Source organism: Elgaria multicarinata, chromosome 7 (assembly GCF_023053635.1).
Source record: "Elgaria multicarinata webbii isolate HBS135686 ecotype San Diego chromosome 7, rElgMul1.1.pri, whole genome shotgun sequence".
Taxonomy (NCBI): domain Eukaryota; kingdom Metazoa; phylum Chordata; class Lepidosauria; order Squamata; family Anguidae; genus Elgaria; species Elgaria multicarinata.
In genome coordinates, this window is record NC_086177.1 from 93,914,717 (window position 1) to 93,938,107 (window position 23,391).

A 23,391-nucleotide genomic window follows, 5' to 3' on the forward strand; every position below is an offset into this window, starting at 1 on the left:
ATGAAGACAACACCTCTTTGACGCATATGTTGTGGGCATGTTCTGTAATAGCTTTTGTTTGGTTGAAGTTGTTCTCATATAAATTTTCCTCTTGAAAAATCTTTGATAATAGTAGATATACATGATGTGGAGAGTAACAGATGGATAGCAAAACTGGATACTGAGTGCCTTTTCAGTTGCAAAGAGACTTGCGCTTCAAGTTAGGAAGGAAAAACACCCACCACTTATCACACAATGGACTGAAGATCTTACTGCTCTTGCTACAGTTGAACGTATCTCCTACAACTGTTGTATGGATGGTTATTTAGATATATTGACTGTGTATATTAATGTATATATTTGAATTGTAAATATTAATCCTTTTTCTCTCCCTCCTTGCATTTACTTTATTTTATTCCCCCCCTTTATTTTCCCTATAGATAATGATTACTGTATATTGATATGTTTCATGATATGAATGTTCTCCCCTTCAGCCCTTTCTTTGGGGGGGGGGCTTTTTGGGGGGTGGTGATGGGTTATTTGCTGTTATTATCATCATGTTGCAAATAAAAAGATTTTTAAAAAATGTAGGGGCCAAAATAAACATTCCTCTAATATTCATATTGGAACTATGCATGATTGTTTTCCTTACTCTCCTGCAAGTGCATGTGACCCAGATTCAGATTGGGACCATGTTGGGGAGAGTTTTTAAAAAACACCTTCCATTGGTTCAATTGACTAGGAGTATGTCTAGTTTGGCCCTCAGTTTTGATAAACTCAGTATTTTAACTCTGGGGTTACTGTGAATATTGATTTCCACTGCTCTATTTATCCTGGGACTGGGGAAGGTTAGTCTTGCATCTTAGAGGCTTTAAATACCCACAGAATGTTATGTTATTGTGTGGCATACAAATGTTATATAAACAAATGAGTACATCCTAGCCACAGGCTACATTATTAGCAAGCTGATAATTGTGTCCCCATGGCGGATTTAAGTTGTCTGTTTCTTAGTACTGGGGTGACATGTAAAATAATATATGTATTGAAATGGATTCCCAGCTAATTAGGCATTTCAATGCAAATCAATACTTCACCTAAAAGCTACGTAAATTAGATTTTTTTATTATTAATTCTGGCAGTGTGTCACTGGCAAATGTAGTGAATGCTGGGTATTAGTATAAACATAGATGCATTTCAAAAGTGTCACTCCAAGGATATGTTATTTCCCCTCCACAACTACAAATGTTACCTAAAGTCTGAGCCTATCCGTTTTCCATTCTCAGGTTCTCCAGGATCTGGACACAAATTGGATGCTTGTTTAATACCTCCTTCATTTACTGCAAAAGAAAAACAGAACAATGTAAGTTTTTAAAGATTTACAGGGTTTTTTCCTCCATATCTAGAATTTCCCTGAAAATATCAAACAGTCAAACTGTGCAGACGAAGATGAATAAAGGTTTTAGGGACCCTTTCTCCCCTCCCCATTTATGCCCTATTATTATGAAGTTAGACCAAACAACTTGTGAGCCACCAATATAAATACAATCCTGTTGTAAGCAAATCCTGGATTCCTTTTGGTAGTCAGATTTTTGAAAAAGAAAGTTTGCTGTGAAACGGAGCCCGAATGCATTTCCCCCCATTGAAAGTCTAAAGGCACATGCCATCAATTACTTTAATATTTATAACAGTTCTTTGGAAATCCTGAAAAAGGATTTTTTTCACAAACACAGTTTCCATCTATATCTGGAATATAAGTATTGCCAGAACCTAAATAATAGAAAGAGATAATTAAACATTAAGTATTCCTGAACCATTGTAATGTACCCCAAATATCCTGGAATAATTTCCCCAACCTGTTGTGCTCCAGATGGTTTCCACCACAATTCCCATACCAGCCAGCACAACCAATGGTCAGGGTGACGGGAGCTGTGGTCCAACACCTCTAGAAGGGCATCAAACTATCATAGATTATGATGTTTAAGGATTACAAGGAGAGCCAAGATATGTAAAAAAGCAAAAATCCCAAGAATTACCTTCATACTCTTAATGATTGATTGATTGATTGATTGATTGCATTTTTATACCACCCAATAGCTGAAGCTCTCTGAACAGTTCACAAAAATTAAAACCATTCAAAGTATATAACAAACAGTATAAAAGCATGATATAAAATACAATATAAAAACACAACCAGGATAAAATAAGCAGCAGTGCAGAAATACAAATTTAAGATACAAATTTAAAATCTTAGATCCACCAACTCTATTTAAACAGATTAGAAATAAATGCATTTTGCTTTATGTCCACCAGGGGCAACCTACAAAGCCTTCATTTATGCAGAGATGCTTCGCAAAGTGTTTCAGAGGAAGGGAGTAGCAATACAACCCTGTAACCTCCCCCATCTGTTCAGCTCCACGGATACAGTTTACCAATGCCAATGCCATGCTGCAGGTAGAAGCCTTCAGGGAATGCAGGCTTAGCAAACTGTGATAATGTACAACTTGTTTATTTAATAACTGCAAATGAAATACTCAATAGGACCATTACACATTTTCTAGAAGAAATACTATATGGAAGTTGGTTTGTATTACAAAGCTATTATTCTGGAATACAAAAAAATTACTGATAGATTTTCCATTGAACAGGATAAATGCATATTCTGAGGTTTCCATACCTGTTCACTTGGACATAGTCTGAAACCCATCATTTTAAATTTATCTAACCACTTTTCCCATTTGAAGAACTCTAGCATTCCTTGTTGCAATAATCACGAGACTTTGTTGTAACTTAAGGTAGAGGTGGGAAAATTCAGGGTATTGGTCTATCAGAGGAAACAACTGTTCAAACCAATGCTGGCTCCAGGTTTTGGAGGGCATTTGGGCCAGACACCTCACCCTCAATGTCCGTGTCTCAGTGGGTCTGCCTTCTCACCACCATTGACACCAGGTGCTACTGTTTGTTGTTCTCTCTTTTACCATTGCTACCACTTGCTTGCCCAATACATTGAGACTTTGGGCTCATCTACACTAAGCAGATATTCCACTATGAAAGTGGTATGAAAGTGATATATAAAAGGCAGGAGCCACACTACTGCTTTGTAGTGGTATTGAAGTGCACTGCAGGATCTACACTACTGCTTTATAGTGGTATTGAAGTACACTGACAACTGTTGGAGCCCATTGACACATACCATATACTGCTTTCATACCACTTTCATAGTAATATATCGTGCTTAGGGAAGATGTGGCATGGGCCCCAACAGTTGTCAGTGCACTTCATTACCACTATAAAGCAGTAGTGTAGCTCCTGCCTTTTTTATACCGCTTTCACAGTGGAATATCTTGCTTGGTGCAGATGAGCCCTTAGTGGGCAAGTATGGAGTGGCATCTACTACGTCTTTTTTTCATCATCACTGTTATCTAAGTTAGAGTGAGAGGCAGGTGAACAGGCACATTTCAACGGTGAATTGAAGGACCCCTGCTCAGGTGTGGCCTTCAGCAGGGGCCCAACCGTGCCTAACCTTGACACTGGTCCTGTCAAATGTCTCTTAGTTTTCATGGCCTCCTCATTTTTAATCCTAAACTTTAAGACCTTAACAATGTTAGGTCTATAAATTAATTATCCAGATAGATGGCTTAGTTTCTTGATGTGCATGGAGAATGTTGGAGGGAGCATATGGCAGCCAGGTTGGTCACCAGTACAACTAGGGGGGACCACATTACACCAGTTTTAAAATCTCTTCACTAGCTGCTAATTAGTTTCCAGGTGAAATATAAAGTGTTGGTTATTACCTTTAAAGCCATACATGGTTTGGGTTCAGGCTATCTGCGGGATCACCTTCTCTCATACAATCCGCCCCGCACACACAAGTCCTCTGGGAAGAATCTACTTCAGTCTGCCAAAATTAGGCTGACAAGTATTACCCAGAGGACCTTCTCTTCTGCTGCTCCCAGACTGTGGAATGGCCTGTCGGAGGAGACTCGTCAACTTAACAGTTTTTTTTATCATTTAAGAAAGCTATAAAGACTAATCTATTCCAGCAGGCCTATCTAGTGGGATTTTAGGATGTTTTTCGGATGTTTTAATAATGTATACTATGTTTTTAATTCAGTTTTATGCACTTTATACTTATTGTTGTTCTCCGCCTAGATCCAAATGGAGAGGCGGGTAAGAAATAAAATTATTATTATTAATTAATTAATTAATCATCCAAACATTTGATCTCTCACCTACCATTTGAAGAGGTACAGTCCAGCAACAGATATATTACAGAAGCCCTGTGTACATTAACTGGGTGCAGTATTCAAAAGTATTGACCCTAACCCTAACCCTACCCTATGGTCTGGCTCCTTAATGGATAACCTTCCTATTATCCATAGCTAGGTTACATGGCCTGAGGAAAATAAACCTATTGTTTACAGTACACCCCTGAACATGTTTGCTCAGATGTAGATGCTCCACAACACTTAGGCCTTAGCTAGACTTAAGGTTTATCCCGGGGTCGTCCCTGCCTGCTCTCGGGATCCCCTGTGTGTCATTTACATGAACAGGGATGACCCCAGGATAAACCTTAGGTCTAGCTAAGGCCCTCCTCTCAGGGACATATTCTTAGGATTACAGCTTTAGACATTAATTTCATAAGCATATTTCTGGCCAATACCCAGTCCTTCACAAAAATGTGGCCATTTTGGACATAAGCTTTCTCACTAACTCATTTTAACTTTGACCAAGGATGCCTCCATCTCCTAATCTTGCTGGACACGTCTCCCATTAAGTTCTTATGTCTTCATGTTTGACACCTATCTGTAGTTGAAGTGAAGGTGAAATTAAAATTAGATTCCTTCAGAATACATGAGTAATAGAGGTTATTTTCCTGCCACAAAATCTGAATTACTGTATTTCAACATAAAATTTCTTTTAAAAAAATTATCAGACCAAATGTAGTTGATAAATATTCAATACTTCTCTGTTTCCTGAGATGAAGAGAATGTGTGATGCATTCTGAACGTGATCATCGGTGTATTTGTGGATATATCCAGATCAAAAATAGAGTGAAATCAGTTACAAGGATAGAACACAGTAATAAGTAAAATGATTTTGCTTTTAGACTACCATAACAAATGAATGTTTATTATATAACTAGAATAAGATCCAGCACTTTTTAAGTCCCATTATTTCAATGGGAGTGGTTTAAACACATGCTTAATTTCCCACTTAAATCCATTGCACTTAAATGTGCTTGTTGGACTGTGGCAATACTGCCTAAATATACAGTATAGTTATATGTGTGTTTGCTTAAAACTTAAACTAAGTTTCACAATAATACTTTATTTCCAAGACACTCAAACTAATTTTAAATGATGAATATATGCAGTTGAATAGGGAAACTCATTCCCATTCAACATAAGAAAATAAGAAGAGCCATGCTGGATCAGACCAAGGGTCCATCTATTCCAGGACTTTGTGTGGTGTTGTGGGTAAATCAATATATTTCAACCTAACTTGCCTTACAGGGCTATTTCAGGATTCTGTGCCACCATGAGCTCCATGGAAGAAGGTGGGTTAGCTGCAGAATGCGGTGCTAGAATATGTGTGGGATTTAGGCATTTGAATCATATTACTCCTATTCTGTATCATTTACACTGACTGCCTGTTAGTTTCCAGAGTCAATTCAATATGCTGGTTTTGGCTCTTAAAGCCCTAGCTTGGGACCATGTTATTCATGGATGGTCTACACCTGTATAAACCTGCACAAGCATTAAGATCAGCATCAGAGACCCTACTCTCTAGTCCACCAGCAATAGCCACTAGGCTGGTACTAGGGATGGAGCTTCTTCAATGGCAGCCCCACACCTTTAGAATTTCCTTTCCAGGGAGGTGTGTATGGCCTCATCATTGCAGAATTTTAAAAACAAAAACAAATCCTGAAGACATATTTATTCCAGCTTGGATTTGGTGCTTAAAAATTCATTAGCTGCTGCTGCTACTGATATGCAACTTTAATTGTAATTTGTATTTTCATAATATTGTGAACTGCCTCACGAGGGCAGTGTATATTGAAAGGTGGGTTAAAAATCTTTAAAATAAATGAATGACAAAGATAGAATTCCACTCCCTTAAATATTAGGGACTGTTTCTCTAATTGATTTTTATGAAATGAAAAAAATATTAATTTCTTCCGCCAATCCAAGTAAGAAACTCCCCATGTGAAAATACATTTTCATATTGGTTTCACTTTTTGTATCAGGAACTAGAGACATAGACCTTTGCTAGACCTACCGGAAAGTCTGTGACGGAGGAGAGGAGGGCCTGCAATGCAAGTATTGTGGGATGTCACCCTAGTCTACACGTCACACGCGACGAGCTCAAGGAGAGACCTGTTGCATCCGCCATTTTATTTTATTTTTTAAAGGAGCGAAGCACACGAATACTTGTGCGCCAATGTAAGGAGTTTTTGTTTTGTTTTTTTTAAAAAAATGGGTTTCCCCAGTCTCCTCACCCTGCCCCCAATGGGTGCGGCGCTCCTGGGGAGCACTGTGCCTTGTGCGCTGCTCCCGGCTCTGCGGCTTTTCTTGTGCCGGGAAAAGCCATGAAAACGGGCCACAAGCTCACAGTCTCGGGCTCAGACTGTGGGGAAAAAGTGGGCCCAAAGGGGTAGGCTATATCCCAGGGCCAGGCTGGGTTGATCCCTGTCTGAGCTCGGGATCCCCTGTTGGTCATCTGGACGTACCGGTGGTGATCTTTGCTAGATCAGCTGGTCTAGCAAAGGCCATAAAGTTGATTCACTTATAAATTATTGTTGGGGAGTTTGGATGCTCCCTTTGAAAAACATTTTTTATAGAAAACCAGAATAGAAATATTGTAAATAAATATCCACCCTGAATTGCTTTGGAGTGTGCAGATAGTCACATGCTTACAGTCGGATTGGGGTGCATATATCTAAAAGAAAATTTGTATTTCATAAGACTGAATTAAAAATAATAATTTTGAATCGAATAAGTGGGAGCTGCAACAAATTGTTGCACTGTAGAGTGTTCCTGTTAAGGACACTTCATCCCATGAGCTGTTCCTCTTCCCTCCTAGTTTTTAGTTTCCACTGCCCTGCAACCGTTACTCATAGTACCATGGCCACTTAGCACACTCAATCCTCATTGTGCTTTTTTTGGGTTCTCCCTCCATCTCAGTATTTTGCTTCCTAAATATTTTTGTACTTCTTCAAACATTGGGGTTCCCCTGAATGCAGTGGCTCCAATTACAGCAGGTATGTGAATCCATTTTGGGTTTCAGTCAGAAACAACAAGGAGTTATCCAAGGTGCTGAACCCAATCCCCAACATAGGTTCAGCACCATGGATAGCTCCTTTAGAGTACTGGCTGGTTCTGGCTGAAACCAAGACTAGATTCAAAGCCCTTCTGAAACAAGAGCCATCAGCCTTCACTGTCTGAGCCTGTTGATACCACCGTGTTGTGTGGGGATATGGTGGTGATGGGTGGCTAGTGGCTGCATAATGACTGGCACTCAAGAGAACTAAGATCACTATGGTCTGAATATACTTCTATTTTAAAATGTGACTTTCAGGGATGAAATGCTGAATTTTAATCTTTTACATGTATATCCTGTCTTTCCTCCAAAGAGCTCAGGGCAGCATATGGTTTTCTCCCTCACGCACACACTTTGTCTTCAAAACAACCCTTGAGGTAGGTCAGGCCGAGAGCTTGTGATTGGCCCAAAGTTGGCTGAAGCAGGATCTACACTACTGCTTTAAAACGGGTTATAACAGTACTGACAACTGCTGGGACCCAGGACACACTCTATATACAATTTTCAAACCGTTTTCAAAGTGTCATATCATTCTTGGTGTAGATCTGGACTGAGTGGGGATTTGAACCCTGGTTCCCCCTGTCCTAGCCCAATACTGTAACCAAGTCTTAAGTATTGTCAGTGATGTTAAGGTAAAAATGTCATATTGTCATGCCAATTGAATGTTTATATAGTGTTATTTGTTTGTTTTTTCCTTAATCCCCTCAATCCAACATATTCATAATTGAAAATATTGAACAAAATATTTAAATTAGAAATATTTTTTAAAAAAATTTTGCAAGCAATTTTTCAAGTTAGGCAAATTTACTTCAGAACATCCCACAATCTTATTTCAGTTCCAGTATTTTGCAATGTATACATCATAAAAATATTTTTCATTTCAGATATAGACATGGGGATGTTGAAACATATATCAGCTTCTACATCCATGAAACAATGTGACAAAAAACATACTTGTACCTGCCTTACATGAATTACAAAAAACATAGCACTCAGAAATCTGTGTTAGGAAAACGTAAGGATGGTCCTTAGTAATTCGTACTGTATATCAACAACCCTAGCTACTTTCCTATCTGCATTAATCTATATGAATACTGTGTACTGCATAAAAAGGACTATTTTATGTATCAGCTTAGTAACTAATTTAGGAAATGTTGTACACTGTTCTTCAGACAACAGCCTTTCAAAACAACTAAAATAAATTATGTACACAATAAAATTGCAATAATGAAACATGTAAATCAGCACAACACAGGAGAGAAGAAGAAGAAGAAGAAGAAGAAGAAGAAGAAGAAGAAGAAGAAGAAGAAGAAGCGGCGGAGGAGGCGGAGGAGCAGGAGGAAGAGGAAGAGGAAGAAAGACAACATAGGCCAGATCTACACCAGGCAGGATATAGCGGTATGAAAGCTGTATATGGTTTGTGTCAATGGGCCCCAACAGTTGTCAGTGCACTTCGGTACCGCTATAAAGCAGTAGTGTGGCTCCTGCCTCTTATATACTACTTTCATACTGCTTTCATAGTGCTGTATCCTGCTTGGTGTAGATCTGGCCATAGCTAAAGAAAAATAATATCCAAAAACTAGATCAAACTGGACTGGGCAAATAAAAAGATTTCCTGGCTCCAAAAAGGCAACAAAATTCAGCCCCAGGCAAATCGTTCCAGAATTGGGTTGCCACAACTGAAAAGGCCCTGCACAAGTCACCACACACTCCATTTTATATTTGAAACTGTGCAACTTTCTATGACAGCAGACAGTCATAAGGATTTTTTTTCTTTAGGCACAATGAAAGACTGAAGAACACCCAGTGTGATTTTTTGTTTTCGTTGAGTAAAAATCTGCTGAGTCATCACAAATTGCTTTTGATACTTTTCATTTCCATAAAGTTTAGTGAGGTGTTGTTCAAGAAAGTCCTAATCTTCTTTGGACATATGGAGTTAGTGGCATGGTTCTTTAGGTCTTGCCTCATATTAACTGTCTGTTGTATTGGAATAATACCATGAGTTCTAGTGATTCCGCAGTGTGTGGATACTGTTTATATAATATTTTAGATACTAGGTGGCACTGGATGGACTTGTATTTGGATGAAGTCAGAAGTTTTCTGCGGTTCTTATTTAAGACAAGACAATAGATATTCTTGTCTAGCTTTCTGACTAATTTGTCCCCTAAGCCTTCCATGACACTCAGTACCAAACAAGTAGCCATTAACAATAACATATTATTCCTGAGGCATTCCCCCATGGAAACAAGTAGCAAAAAATCCTGCAGTTCTAGTGCTCTACTAACAATATTGGGCTGGCTTTGTTTTTTGGCCTTTTGGGCCTTAAGTCTTGATGTCTCTGTCTGTAATAAACATCTCCCAAACTCATTGTTCCTCTAAGGATTTTTGCACATGCATATAATGAGGCCCCATGACTCCCACGGCTGTAAAGTTGTATTCTGAGATAATGTAACACTTGACAGATTAACAGATAATTTGAGAGCAAATAATTATGTAACGATTAAGTCTTCTCTTAACCTATTCAGTACAAATAAAATACATAACAGAGAACATCCATGAAATAAGGAGATTTAGCATGTGGTAGTGATTTACTAATGTCTAGATAATAAGGTAATTCTAAGATATTCACTCAAACGTTTATCTGTATTTATCTGCTAACTTGTTCTTCATTACTCAAACATTTATTTTCTCTGTTCCCAGCATGTTCTCTTGAGCGTTTTAATGCATTCTTCAAAAATATGAGGTCTTTAAAATAGTAGCATAGATACTTTATTCATACATGCCATTTACTTTGACTGGACAAAACTGCCTCATGTATACTTGACAAAATGGATATTAAGGAATAAGGCCTTAGCTAGACCTAAGGTTTATCCCTGGATTGTCCTGGGGTCATCCCTGTTCATGTAAATGACACACAAGATATCCCGGGAGCAGGCAGGGATGACCCCGGGACAATCCAGGGATAAACCTTAGGTCTAGCTAAGGCCTAAGTCTATGCTAGTACAGCATGGAAAGCTGGGGAAGGATTCCCACATATTTCAGGACTTTACGTGAGTGCAAGGGTCAGCAAGTATGGTCAAAGACAATAAAACAACATGAAGATATAGCAGTGAAAACATCTGCTCTTTGGCTAGCCTTGATTTATTTTTCTCCCCTCTTAGTTCACTGACTATTCTGTGTAGCGACTTTTATGCTGCAATATGTACAGAGATCTTCAATCTTCTGCTATATGGTCCTGGATGATTTTACAAAATTCGAAACCTTTCAATTTGTACTCTATAGGTTGGTGTTGTTGTGCTGTACATCTCTATTACAGAATTCTCCCCTTCTGCATAGCTCCACATCTCTCCAATTCATCTTGTTTGCTAATATTATTCTGTAAAGGACCTTTTTGGAGTGATGGCATGTTATAAATAAAAATAATATAAAAATAATATATCTCACTGATGTTAATTTACAATCGGTATAGTCTACATTTTAAGCAATGGACTGCCCAGTTTGTAGACAACAGGAATTACATCAGTTGAAATCCAAGTATTATGATTTAATTGGATTGTGGATATGGCTTTTGCTCTTTAAATACATGGAAGCGTAAAAATGTCCATACTTTTAAAAATACATATCAAATTACTGTTTTCAGAGTATTAAATGTAATAGAATAGATACCATGTCAAAATGTAGCATTTTACAGTTATAAATTTGCTAGTAAAATTAGAGTGACCTGTCTACATTAAAGCTTACTTAAAATGCAACTTGTCTGGGCCATATCACTAATACAATCTGAACAGTACCCAGTAGTCTTTTGGCATTTTGGCAGTGTCTAGTATTAAGACAGCAGTAGGAATAGTTGTAGTTCCAGTAGCATCAAGGATGGATGTTAGTAGCAACGTTAGCCACATTGAAATGACCCTAGTGATAGCATTGCAATAAATGTATTGTAAGTTGTTCAAGCTTGTTTTCTCTATTCTTTTTTTTTTCCAATGAAAAAGAACGAGCTAAATATTTTCTCTGATTTTATGTCTGAAGATGTTTGAACATTTTTTTGGTTATGCAGAATGCTGACACACACACACACACACACACATATAGATATAGGTGTGTGTGTGTGTGTGTTACCTCTCATATTCATGTGTTACAGTGGAGGGAGATAGTGGGCATGGGACCTGGAGAAATGATTTCCCCCCTTTCCTTAGCCTCCCCTCTGCAATTCCTTGCAAGTTTCTGTCTCGAATTCAACACGTTTTCCAAATAAAAAACCCTAGTCTGTCCCAGGGTCATTTAGCCAAAGTAAGAATACTATAAACTGCTATGAAACAGGAAAGCAGCCACATCTCTGAAGGTTAATGAGTGTTTCTTTCAAATATCAGGTTCAAATTCAATCCCTATCACACCGTTCCCCATTGTGGTGCCCTTCTATCACCTCAGGCAACATACATTACCATGGTGGCTGAGGATGATAGGAGTTGTAGTCCAACACATCTAGAGGGCACTAGGTTGGAGATGGTTATTTAGCACCTCTGGTTGCACCTTAACTAGTAGAATTGGGAATGACTTCTGCCTGACACTGTCAGGGGGGCAGAATATATGGAACACATGGACAGTGATCAGATTCAGTTTCATATGTTCATAGTACAAACAGTCGTTTATCCTTCTTTATAAAAGTTCAACACACTTGCCCATGTAGGACACCTGATGCAGAAATCCCACTGAAGTGCAGCTTCTTAAGGATGTTTCTTGCCATGCTAAATATGGGAAATTGCTTCCAAAACAGTTATTGCAGATGGAGATAATCAACACGAACAAAATCTGCCTAAGGTGCACACAGACTCAACAAACTTCATTTTCTTTTTGAACAAGGAACCCAGTGCGCACATTTTAGGCATATAGATAATATTTAAATGTTTCAAAAGTGGTTCCACTCTGAAAAGTGACTATAAAAATGGCAAACATTTACTAACAGATCTGCTCTTTCAAAATAATTTCTGCTGACTTCAGGTACTTGAATAAGGCCTTTCTATCCCCCCTCCCCTTCTTAGTTTTGCATACTCAACAGAACTTATGTAACATAAAGTTTGTTTCTTCTCTGTTTTCAGATGTTCATATCTAAAACGACACACAAAGCTTCTACCTGTTTTCAGCCCCAAGTAAAGCTAATAATAGTAATACATTGAGGAATTAGTCCAAAGAGATGGTATCCTATTTACACTTTTGATGGTTTATTTAAAAAGATATAATTATGCATCAAGATGGGTTCAACTTGAGGGACTTTAGCCATAGATGTTAATATATGTGATACTGGCCCTTTCTACACCTAAGGATTATCCCAGGAAAATGGAGGGATCGTCCCTGCCTGCTCCTGGGATCCCCTGTGTGTGGGCATGTCTAGACCTAGGGATTGGAGGGGGAGGATCCTGTGATAAGGTGATCGTGAGATCCTCCCCCTCAGTCTACAAGCGGTGTGTGACATCCTGGGAGGAAGAGGACATTGCGTCCGCAATTTTAGGTTTTTTTAATTGAAAATGAGCAGACAAGCACTCCATCATTACCATAAGTTGTTGTTGTTGTTGTTGTTTTTTAAAAAATCCCCTTCCCCCCCACCCCCGATGGGCACAGAGCTCCTGAAGAGCTCCGTGCCGTATGCCCGGTCCCCTGCCCCTTACATTTAATCGTGAGAAGCTGGGAAGAAACCGGGATGATCCTGAGACCGTGGGAAAAGTTGGGATTAAAGCCCCCCCCCCCAGCTATCCTGGGGAAAGGGAGGGATCATCCCTCCCTGCCCCTGGGATCCCCTGTGCATCATGTGGACGCACAGGGATGATCCCAGGGTGATCCCCGGAATATTGCTTGGTCTAGACATGCCCTGTCATTTGGATGCATAGGGATGATCCCAGGACAATCCCGGGGGAAAAGGCAGATGTAGAAACGGCCACTGTTAGAATAAGATCTGATAGATACATTTGCAGTTCAATAAAGTGGGATCTGAGCATATGGTAGAGCATTCAGAGAAACACTTCCCAACTCACACTGAGGATCTCCCAAAATGAGGTGTTAGTTAGGTCTTTGAAGCCTGTGATTGGGATTCTCCCCTCCTCTTCTTTTTGAACCGCCCAGAGAGCTCCGGCTATTGGGCGGTATAGAAATGTAATAAATAAATAAATAATGTTTATAAGCTTCCAGTAATTACAGAAGGCCCTGATATGGATTGGACTCACAGCACAGGAGGAGATGGTTTTTTAAAGCTTCTCATTTCTTCCCATGCTGTTTTCCAACTAAGTATCACCCAACACACACACACACACACACCTATTCCCACCCCTGATGCTGCTATTTCCTGCAAATACCATTGTAGGTGAGGAATTTGCAACAAGAAAACAGGGGAAAGGGTTAAAAAAACCTCTCTTCTGATACAGATCCTCTCCACCCAACATCTGGTGTGGATAATCATAGAATCATATAATCATAGAACAGCAGAGTTGGAAGGGGCCTACAAGGCCATCAAGTCCAACCCCCTGCTCAATGCAGGAATCCACCTTAAAGCATCCCCGACAGATGCTTGTCCAGCTGCCTCTTAGCCAAATTGCTTGATCATTCGCGTGGGTGGAAACAGCCATGGTTTATCACCAACCACTTTTTCTCTCTGCTTACCAAAATGACAAATAGGTTGGCTCAATCATTTCATCACAGTCAGAATTTGAGGTTTTACATGCCGCTTCAGTACGGACTGATAAGTCATGCGGCACAGGGAAAATCTCGAAAGCACAGGATGCCATTGAAGATAAGCAGGTCTGTCTGACCCTGTAAACTGCCTGGATGATAGACTGTCTGGGAACCATAGGTAGGCAATTCTCTTGGAGGAAGGGTTATTATAAACATGACTAAAAATGCCTTCATTAGATTGCCATAATTGCCTTTCCCAGTTGCTGCTGCTTCACCACGCTGGTCTTGGGCCACACTCTTCCCCTCACAAAGGCCTTTACAACCAACTGCCTTGTGAGCAAGGAGAGCAAGGAGAAGTGAATTATCATCATCACCACTTCTTTAACAATTGGCAATTACCTATTATTTTTCCTATTTTTTCCTATTGTCCTTATGTAAGTGGTTCAAGATATATAAATATGTAACTACCATGTTCTGATTCTCACACTGCTCATTTGCCAACAGCAATGAAAAACCCTTGTCTAGGGTGCTAGTTTCATCTCACTATGTCCAGAGATTGAAAGTAGGCTGCACTATTATTTATTTATTTATTTATTTATTTATTATTGTATTCTTATAGAGCCATTGATGCCCATGCAGATTAGGTGCTTCAGGTATATTTGATTTAGCACTGTGTACATATGCACTTCACAAAAGATGTAAAGACAGGATACAGTTGGAGGATGCCAACTTTGTGTGGATTACCACAACCTCACCGCCATGCTCCATTTTTGTAGTTAATTACTTTTGTCTATATGTATTGTTTAGTGTGTTACATAACTTATATTTTTATTCTTCTGGTATCAGTAGTGATTAATTATAGTTGTAATTAAGACTCAGCCAAGAGTTCATAGGAAAACACTTTGGGCTTGAATGAGAGGCTCAATACACCTGTTCCTTCTCCTCAACTGCTGCTACCTCTTCATGATCTGGGGGGTGGGGGCAGTGATCATACTCCTCATTGCTGTAAGAGAGCTTTTTTTTCACTTCAGACTCCCAGACTGGGAGCCCGTGACCATATCTAGAAAAACAAAAAAGAGGACACCCAGTGGAGAAGGGGAAGCGGCCACCATTAGCATGGCAGGATTTTGATGTACTTTCCAGAGGCCCCAGAAAGTGTGCTTTCTCCTCCTCCGCTCCAATTGGGGCCTTAAATGCCCCGACTGGAGCAGAGGAGGGGAAAGCCTGCCATTCTTGCCCCCTGGGGAGTGGGAAAATATTATTTCTGGGGCCTCTGGAAAGCAAGTCATTCCTACCCCTGCCCTCCACTGCTCCAATCAGGGCCTTTTCTGTAATGTCCAGGAATGACACACTTTCCCCTTTTAAGGCCCCAATTGGAGCAATGAGGGGAATGATGCACCTCTGGAAAGCACATCATCTTAGAAAATTACAGAACATTCCCTGACACCCAGGATAGAAAAAAAAAATCCGGGGAAATCCTGACAGTTGGTCACCCTATTTTACTTAACTAAATCACATTGCTACATGTCATTATAATGAAGCCAAATCAAAGTGAGGAGTAGGAAGAAGGGCTTTGCACCTGTTTGTAGCACAGCTCGATTGCAGACTTTCTTTTCTCAGCCTACAAGTAGGGGGATGAAATTGGGTGGTGCACATTTTTGCCTCAAGCCTCATATTAATGTGTTTCATCATTTTCGGTATGGTTGTTCTGCAGAGTTTTTAAAGTTCTCTTTGGCATAATGAGTAAAAGGACACTTAAGAAATCTGAAAGTAATTAAATCAATAAATATATTTCTGAATACTTTGTACAAAGATTTAATTGGAACTTCAATTTAAAAACAATCTTAAAAGGCAGGCTTAAACTGAAGACTGAGATAAATTGGGAAATCCCTCTTCTTCTTGGAAAAAAGGTTAAACTAAACAGCATAGGCCACAAGATGGGCAAATTTCTTCATTCTTATCTTTGATCGCTTTATTCATCTTCAGATCAGACAAGAACCCCTCTTCCTTACTTTATATAATTTCTCCAATAAAATGTGTTATCTGGTTTAAGGTAGTTTTCTTAACTAGCGGTTAAGCAAGGAAATCTAGCTGCCATCAAACTGAATGCCTTCTACATGCCCAATCCCTTCTCTAGTGAAAAAACACTTAACACCCTCCATAAAATAGATGTATATATAAAATATCTATTGACATGTCAGTTGGTGCTATATATTTAATACTGCTGAGTAGTCATGTTTAGGGATTGCACTGCATGAGTGCTCAATTTAATATAACTTCAAGTAAAAGCCTACCTTTAGAAGAGTAAAATATTCATTTGTAGAACCATTTAATTTAAATTTGAACTATTAACAACCAAAGAAAATACATTCCAGTAATGCCAGTTTTATACAGAGTCACTCTCAGAGTACAACTACACTTTTACATTCACCATGCAGACTGTTGAAGAAATATTTAATACAGTTAAATGCTTAGATATACGTGAACAATATCAAAAACACACACAAACACAGACAGCACAAACTTCACTCTTGCACTAGAAAAAAGTAACAAAAAGGAGTACACTCACAGATAGAAAACTTGTTGCTGTTGTCTTTGCCTGGAAACAATTTAAATCCTCTAGATTTAAAATCTATGGCCTTTTTCACTAGTTAAGAAAACAAACAAAAACACATATCAGATAATACAGTCTAACAAGAGTTAATTTCAATTGACATTTTTTGTTTTTTTTTTCAACATGAAGGTGCAAATTAAGAGTAATTGGTTTCCAACAGTATTGTGTACCCACAGAGTCAGGAAAAGAAAAGACTTCAAAAGAGTGTATTTTTTTTTTACAGAAAAGGCAAGTATCAAAATTGAATTATATAAAGACATACAGGAAATAATACATATGCGATTCATTTTTCCTCTAATTTGTATGTGCTGCCTCTTATGCAAAAATTAAATACAAACTTAAATATTCCAGTTTCCATGTGCCACAACTGGTTTTGTTTAACTTCATTATACAATTATGGAACCTGGAAAACGAGGATTTAATAGAGGGACACAATAATGTTTCAAAATCTCTCATTTAAGAAGTATTTATTTCCCTTATTAATGGGGGCAATTTTTTTAATCTCATTTTCCCCAAAAACTCTGTGGTGACATTTTATGTAGGTTATGCCATTTTAAAAGGCAAAGTTAGAACCCCTCCCACCCTGTACCACATATTGGCTCACAATTTTACCCATGAGAGCATTCACAAAGATGTCTTGAACGTTCTGCATAGTATTTTCCAACAATAGTTCAAGTAAGCAGTGGCAATATCAAATGAAGAATCAACATGTTGGTTTCCTTTCTCTCTCTCTCCCATTTCACTGTAAGATCAATATCATTTAAACTAACTTGGAACTTTGGTATGGCCAGTCAAAAAAATCACAGCATTAACCATTAGTTCATATAAAGGTGGGTAGATAACCCATTGACAACCTATCTGTATGGCAATTAGCTTAGTATATATAACTCTGAAAAGGCTATTACAACAGATTCAATTGTATGGGCAGTAGTAGCTGATATCTGTCCTAGTGAAATAGACTTACAACATAGTGAAATGGGCATATTGTTCCAATGTATCACCTGATTGCAACTTACTTCACCCTTGCAAATTTGCCTAAGGTGAAATGAATGAGGAGGATATGGTAAGATGCATTCTGAGGACATGTTGGAACAATGGGTTGGGAAGTCAACTGAAATTTATATCAGTTCAGATGAGTTGTTCATGTATCTCCTGCAATCCAACCCACACTTCCTACTACTGAACTCAGGTAAACATGTTTGTGCTGAATATCAGCCAGCTGCAATACTCTTTTCTAAACTGTTATCAATGCTTAGTGTGGCCATATGCAAAAGTGGACAGGGCTCCAGCAGCTTTAGTAGTTGTATAGAAGAGGACATTTCAGCAAGTATGACTTGCATGGCATTTACACTCGCTGAAAGCCTTCTACTCTTTTGTATCTGCCCACCCTGTGAATGCTGCAAAACTGGTCTCCTATTCTGCATCTGCTTTTCTTGAGAAAGCATTGTCTAATTGCTAGATCGTGATAAAAGCTTCTAACAGCCACAGGTAATGTGATAACATAGCATAGCACCATGTACTTGCATACACACAAGGATCCTGAGATAGAAGACACTGTCTTGTCAATGTGAATCTACCTTTTAATAGGATCATCTTTCCAGCAAGGTTTTCTTTAGCATTTGTGACTATTTTAGATAAACATTTCGTAAATGCTCTCAGAAAACCACTGAGTTAGAAGAGAGAGAGAAGCTGCAACGTGATTCCAATTATTTTTCAACAGACCAGTCCTATCTGTAAGGTAAGCCCCACTAAGTTCAAGGAGACATAGTAGCAAATAACCATACATAGGATTCCTAAAGCTACAGCACAAATACTATTGTCACTGTGATAGAGGCTCATGTTTAATGATAATTCATAGACATTTATATCATTCATCAGAACAAACTTCATATCTCATATTTGCTATGTGTTATGTGATGGGAACTATATTTAATAACATTAGAAATATTGTTTTTAAATGGGTAATTTTTATTTACCTGTTTAAAAACATAAATTCAGCTACTCTATTTTAGACAGTTCCTCTCCTTGAAGCATCTGTGTTTATGCTGTATCTTGGCAAAAGGAAGACATTTAATTTTCTTAGATTATTATTATTATTCAGCTGCCTTGAAACAGCAGTGAAGCGAAGGCTATAGAATAATGGGGAGACAAGATTGACAAGAAAGGAAAGAGAAACATGACAGAAGCAAAGCTACTGGGAGTGGAACCCTGCAACAAAATGCAGTACAGAGTGCTTCTGTTAAGCCATTCCATTCCATTCTCCACTTCTTGGTTTTCTCCATATTTACTCCCGCTCCAACAGTCAGACAACATTCTGACTAAGAATGTTCAATTTTCATTGAACTTGTGGCAGAGTCCGTTTTGGTTCCCCCCTCCATTTTTGATTCAGGGGGTCGATTGGACAAACTAGTCCCTAAGTCCAGCTACATTACAATCTTGGATATTCCGAATGATTCCTATGGACAGCTCTCATTTCCAGTCCTGGAAAATTTTAAAAATAGCTTCTCAGTTTAAAGTAGGAAATTGCCTAACCAGATAATAGCGTGGTTCACTCTACACTTTTTGTCTCTCTCCTCTCTCTCTCTCTCTCTCTTCCTCCCCACCCCACCCTGGGTCTTCCTTTTCCAGGCACTCCATTCCCTCCCCCCTCTTAGTCAACATCTTTCTCCTCTTAGTCAACATTCTGCAAGCCATTTAATTTTCATTGGCTCTTCTGGGTCCCCACTCCCTCCCCCCAATTTTTTTCTGTATCTCTGCAAAACTTGGGGTTACTCCATATCTTCTGACATATGCATGAGTGGTGCAGTTTGGGCTACATTTGCACAAGCATGAGCAGATTTGAATCACAAATAGAGGGAATGGTGACTGTTTGCTAAAAACAAACCATGCACATGATCTAGCCAGAGTTGATTTCATCTAAATCCCAATTTCAGTTGGAGGGTGAACAATGTGCTTAAATCTGCAATCCTATGCACACCTACTTGAAAGTAAGCCTTATTCAGTATAGTGGGACTAACTTCCAACCCAGTTAATATGTAGGATTTGACTATACATCTCTCAAACTGAAAGCCATGGGCAGCATCCATAAATTACACTATTCTAGTTCAGCACTTAGCTGGTGTGCCAATTTACATTAATAGTACCCCACTGGATACTGCTCACTGTGACTTGGGGGGAATCTACACCAGCCGTTTATTGCAGGATTGTATCATAATAGTCACTAACGGTCCACATGACATTCACCTGCTCCCACAGTGATCTCGGTTCAACCTCTCAGTTTTCCCAGAATATCCCTGACTGCTTTTGTCACAGTTTTTCTGTCTCTCTCACTTCCATTCCAAAGAACGTGTGTGGTGTGCCCCCCCCTTTGCGAGGTCATTGATGTTTGCCACGAGTTCCAGGCTCAGCAAACAACCAATCAGCTGCGAGGGTTGTGTGCATGGGTATTGGCAAGTTTTTTTACCACCAAGTTTTTTTTAATGCAAACATATCTCTGCGCAGGAGCGCATATTTGACACAGTTCATACCACCCATGTGTTGCTGTGTACCTGCGCTGGTGCGTATCCCTCAGAAGTCATTAAAAAAAATCCTATGCCCCATACCCATCTGCCTAGCTCTGCCTACTTCTACCAATACACATGTGGAATCGCCGTAACGGGGCACACATGCTCCCACAAAGGCACTTCTCTAATTGCAGTACAGATAAATCACATGTGCCCCGTGAGGGGAGATCGTAGAAGCGGGGAACCTTCGGGAGCATGCCTCTTCCATTGTGGAAGGGCTGCAGGTGTAGTTTAGCCTTTAATAATGCTTGATATTGGTTGGATCATGCCCAATTACCCATACGTGCTTTCTATAATACGTAAATGGTGCATCTGCAATCAGATAATGCAAAACTAAAATAAATCGTATTTTAAAATAAATTGTATTTCACCCATCATTCATTTTGTGACTAATCAGCGGAAGAAGTTGTAGAATAGCCCTTGATATGAAGCAGACAGATATGAGGACCAAAGCATCCATAAACTCATAAGTAGTAAGCACAGTTCAATTATTTTTCTAGCTCTTTGATATATAGAAGAATCCCTTTACTCTGCTTCAGCTGTGTTTAATAGATACTAATATCAAATACAACGAACACCTCATACTTCAACAAATGGAATCATTTGATGAATTCTACAGCTCAGAGTGATCACAGTAATAATGTTTCAAGAGAAAAGAAAAGCACAGCAAGACTCATTGTATTGTGGAGATGGGCAGTTACAAACAATTGTAAAAGAAATACAAAGAATAATATTTCACACTCTAATTCCAAAGCATAATGGCCTGGATTCAGAGACTGCTTCTCACAGATGGAAGGGCTCCTTCCTTCCATGGAAGGCTTTTGATCCAGTTAAATATTTCCTCTGATGAAATAGGGAAGATGGCCTCCCCATTATGTTTCTCCCAAATATGCTCAGGAGGATTGGAGAACTCTTTGGTAGATTGTAGTAGGTGGTGCTGGGGAGCACAAAGGGAGGATTTGGTGAAAATTGCCTCCTTCCCTAGACCTTTACACCAGACAGAACACCCTGAGTGGAACTTCACTTAGGGATGGAGTGAATACTGAAATCTGGATTTGAAGGAAGGGTTGAGTAAAAATGTTTGATGACATCAATAGTTTCCTGCAGCAGTCCTTCCCAAATGTCAAGCTGGACCAAACTTAGTCTTGCTTAGAGTAGAACCACTAAAATCAATAGGACAAATTTGGTCATGACCGATGTAAGTCCTATGGATTTAGACAGCAATCCTATGGCCCCTAAACAACGTCTTGGAAGGGGCAGGATAGGATACTTTGGATTGCCAGGTTCGAAGTCGGAGAAAGTTCTCAAACCTAAGAGCTGGGAATCAGTGCTTCCCTCCCAGTCACATCCGGCATGGAAAAAATTGTACCAGCAACCTTGGAGAAGGGTTAGAGGGAGCGTTCTGGTCACCTGGTAGGGGAGTGGGACTGGAAGGGCTGGGATATGAGCTCTCCAGAGGCCTCTCCGACCTCTTTACCTCCCCCTCTGATGCACCCCAGCTAGATTGTAAGCCTATGCGGCAGAGTCTTGCTATTTACTGTGTAATCTGTACAGCACCATGTACATTGATGGTGCTATATAAATAAATAAATAAATAAATAAATAAATAAATAAATAAATAATAGATGGGCAAAAAACCCATATTGCTAAAATGCAGGGCAGGAGGAGTGGCAGAGGTGATGATTGCATCCCCACCCCACCCCTTCTGTACAGGCCTGGATCTTTGTAAACCTCCGAGTTCAAACGCTTATGAGCATCAGGTGTGGAAGTAATAGGATTGTACTCTTAATGAGTCTAATGTGAGATGTCTAAGTCTGGATCCAACAAACGTTGGATCTGTTTAATGACGTTTAAAGGCCTGGGAGTCTGCATATAAAACGCCATAACATCATAAATAAAAGAGCAATGCTAAGCAAAACTTTGCAGAACTGTTCATACAAATTTCCGGCTATAGTTAAGAGCTGAGTCCCATCAAGCCATTTCAGGAGAATGGTTTTAAGGAATCGTTCTCCTCAAACAAGAAGCTGCAAGGTTAACGATCTCTAGAAATTGACTCCTTAATTTTAAATCACACTCAGACACAGGGCTGTTTGCTTGTTTTAAAGAACAGGGCATTAAATTTCCACATCCTAAACAAAAAATGAAGATATATACAGTCATACCATTGGTGCATCTAGCTTAATATTGTCTTTAATGACTAGCTGCAGCTCTCCAGGATTTCAGAGCATGGCATGGAGATATCAGGGAATGAACATATATGACTGGTTGCAAAGCAGATAGTCTAAACTACTACTGAGCTAGGTCTCTTTCCAAAGAACAGTATTCTGCAGATTAGGCGTGTGTCCATGTTCTATAAGAACGGATATGATCTATTGCATGGCATATGTATTGTGCTGCTTTTACTGCTAAGATTTCTAAAACGAAAGCCAATATTTTAAAAATAACACTTGGCTTTATTTATAGAAACTGGCTTACAAGGTGTACAGGGTATGATCTATCCAAAATTAGCACTTTCAGGTCCCACTGACTTCAGCAAAAAAGATTTAAACTGGTTCTTATCTCTCCCACTAAAAGTAATGGGATTGAAAGTTCTTCAGTTTATTTATTATTTAACTTTTAGTAGTATTTCTTTGCCAAAGACCACCAATGTTTTAAACAACAAAAGGATTTTAAAAACCCAATAAAATCATTAAAACAATAACATACTACAAATAGCTTAAAAGGTTATATTGAACAGATGTATCTTAACTCTGTTTCTGAAAGCAGAGTGTGTGTTGTATATTTGTAGTTCTGCAGTGAGTGCATTACACAGTTTGGGAGCAACACAGGAGAAACCCTTTCCTGTGTGCTCAACAAACAGGCCTCTGTGGGTAATGGTGTCCTCAAAAAAGCCTCTCCTGCAGATCTTAATAACTGGACAGGTCCATAGGTGGTCTCTTAGGAAGCTAGGGCCTAAGACTTTTAGGGCTTGAAAAGTTAAAGCCAGTGCTTTGAACTGAGCCCAGAAATCAATTGGCAACCAGGGCTGGGTTTGCAAGATGTTTGTATTAAAATTTCAGTACCTTGCACAAGTTAGCAGCCTAGCTACAGCATTTCCCACTGACTAAAGCTTCCAGTCACTATTTAAAGGTAGCCCAACATAGGGCATGGCTAGACAGGGGGGTGGACGGCAACGATCTCGCGATTTTATGATTGCGAGATCATCGCCCTCGGCTACAGGTGGCATGCGATGTCCCAGGAAGAAGAGGACATAGCGCC

At 39.3% G+C, this 23,391-nt stretch overlaps 1 protein-coding gene across 1 annotated transcript in view; it reads right to left on the reverse strand.

Annotated features, from left to right (window-relative positions):
• CSMD3 (CUB and Sushi multiple domains 3) overlaps nt 1–23,391 on the reverse strand; it is a 787,235-nt gene that overhangs the window by 403,471 nt on the left and 360,373 nt on the right. Inside the window, exons 7-8 of the mRNA XM_063131067.1 lie at nt 16,526–16,603; nt 1,229–1,316 (exon numbers count right to left, since the gene is read on the reverse strand). Coding sequence (XP_062987137.1) covers nt 1,229–1,316; nt 16,526–16,603 — 166 coding nt within the window. The remainder of the gene's footprint in view (nt 1–1,228; nt 1,317–16,525; nt 16,604–23,391) is intronic.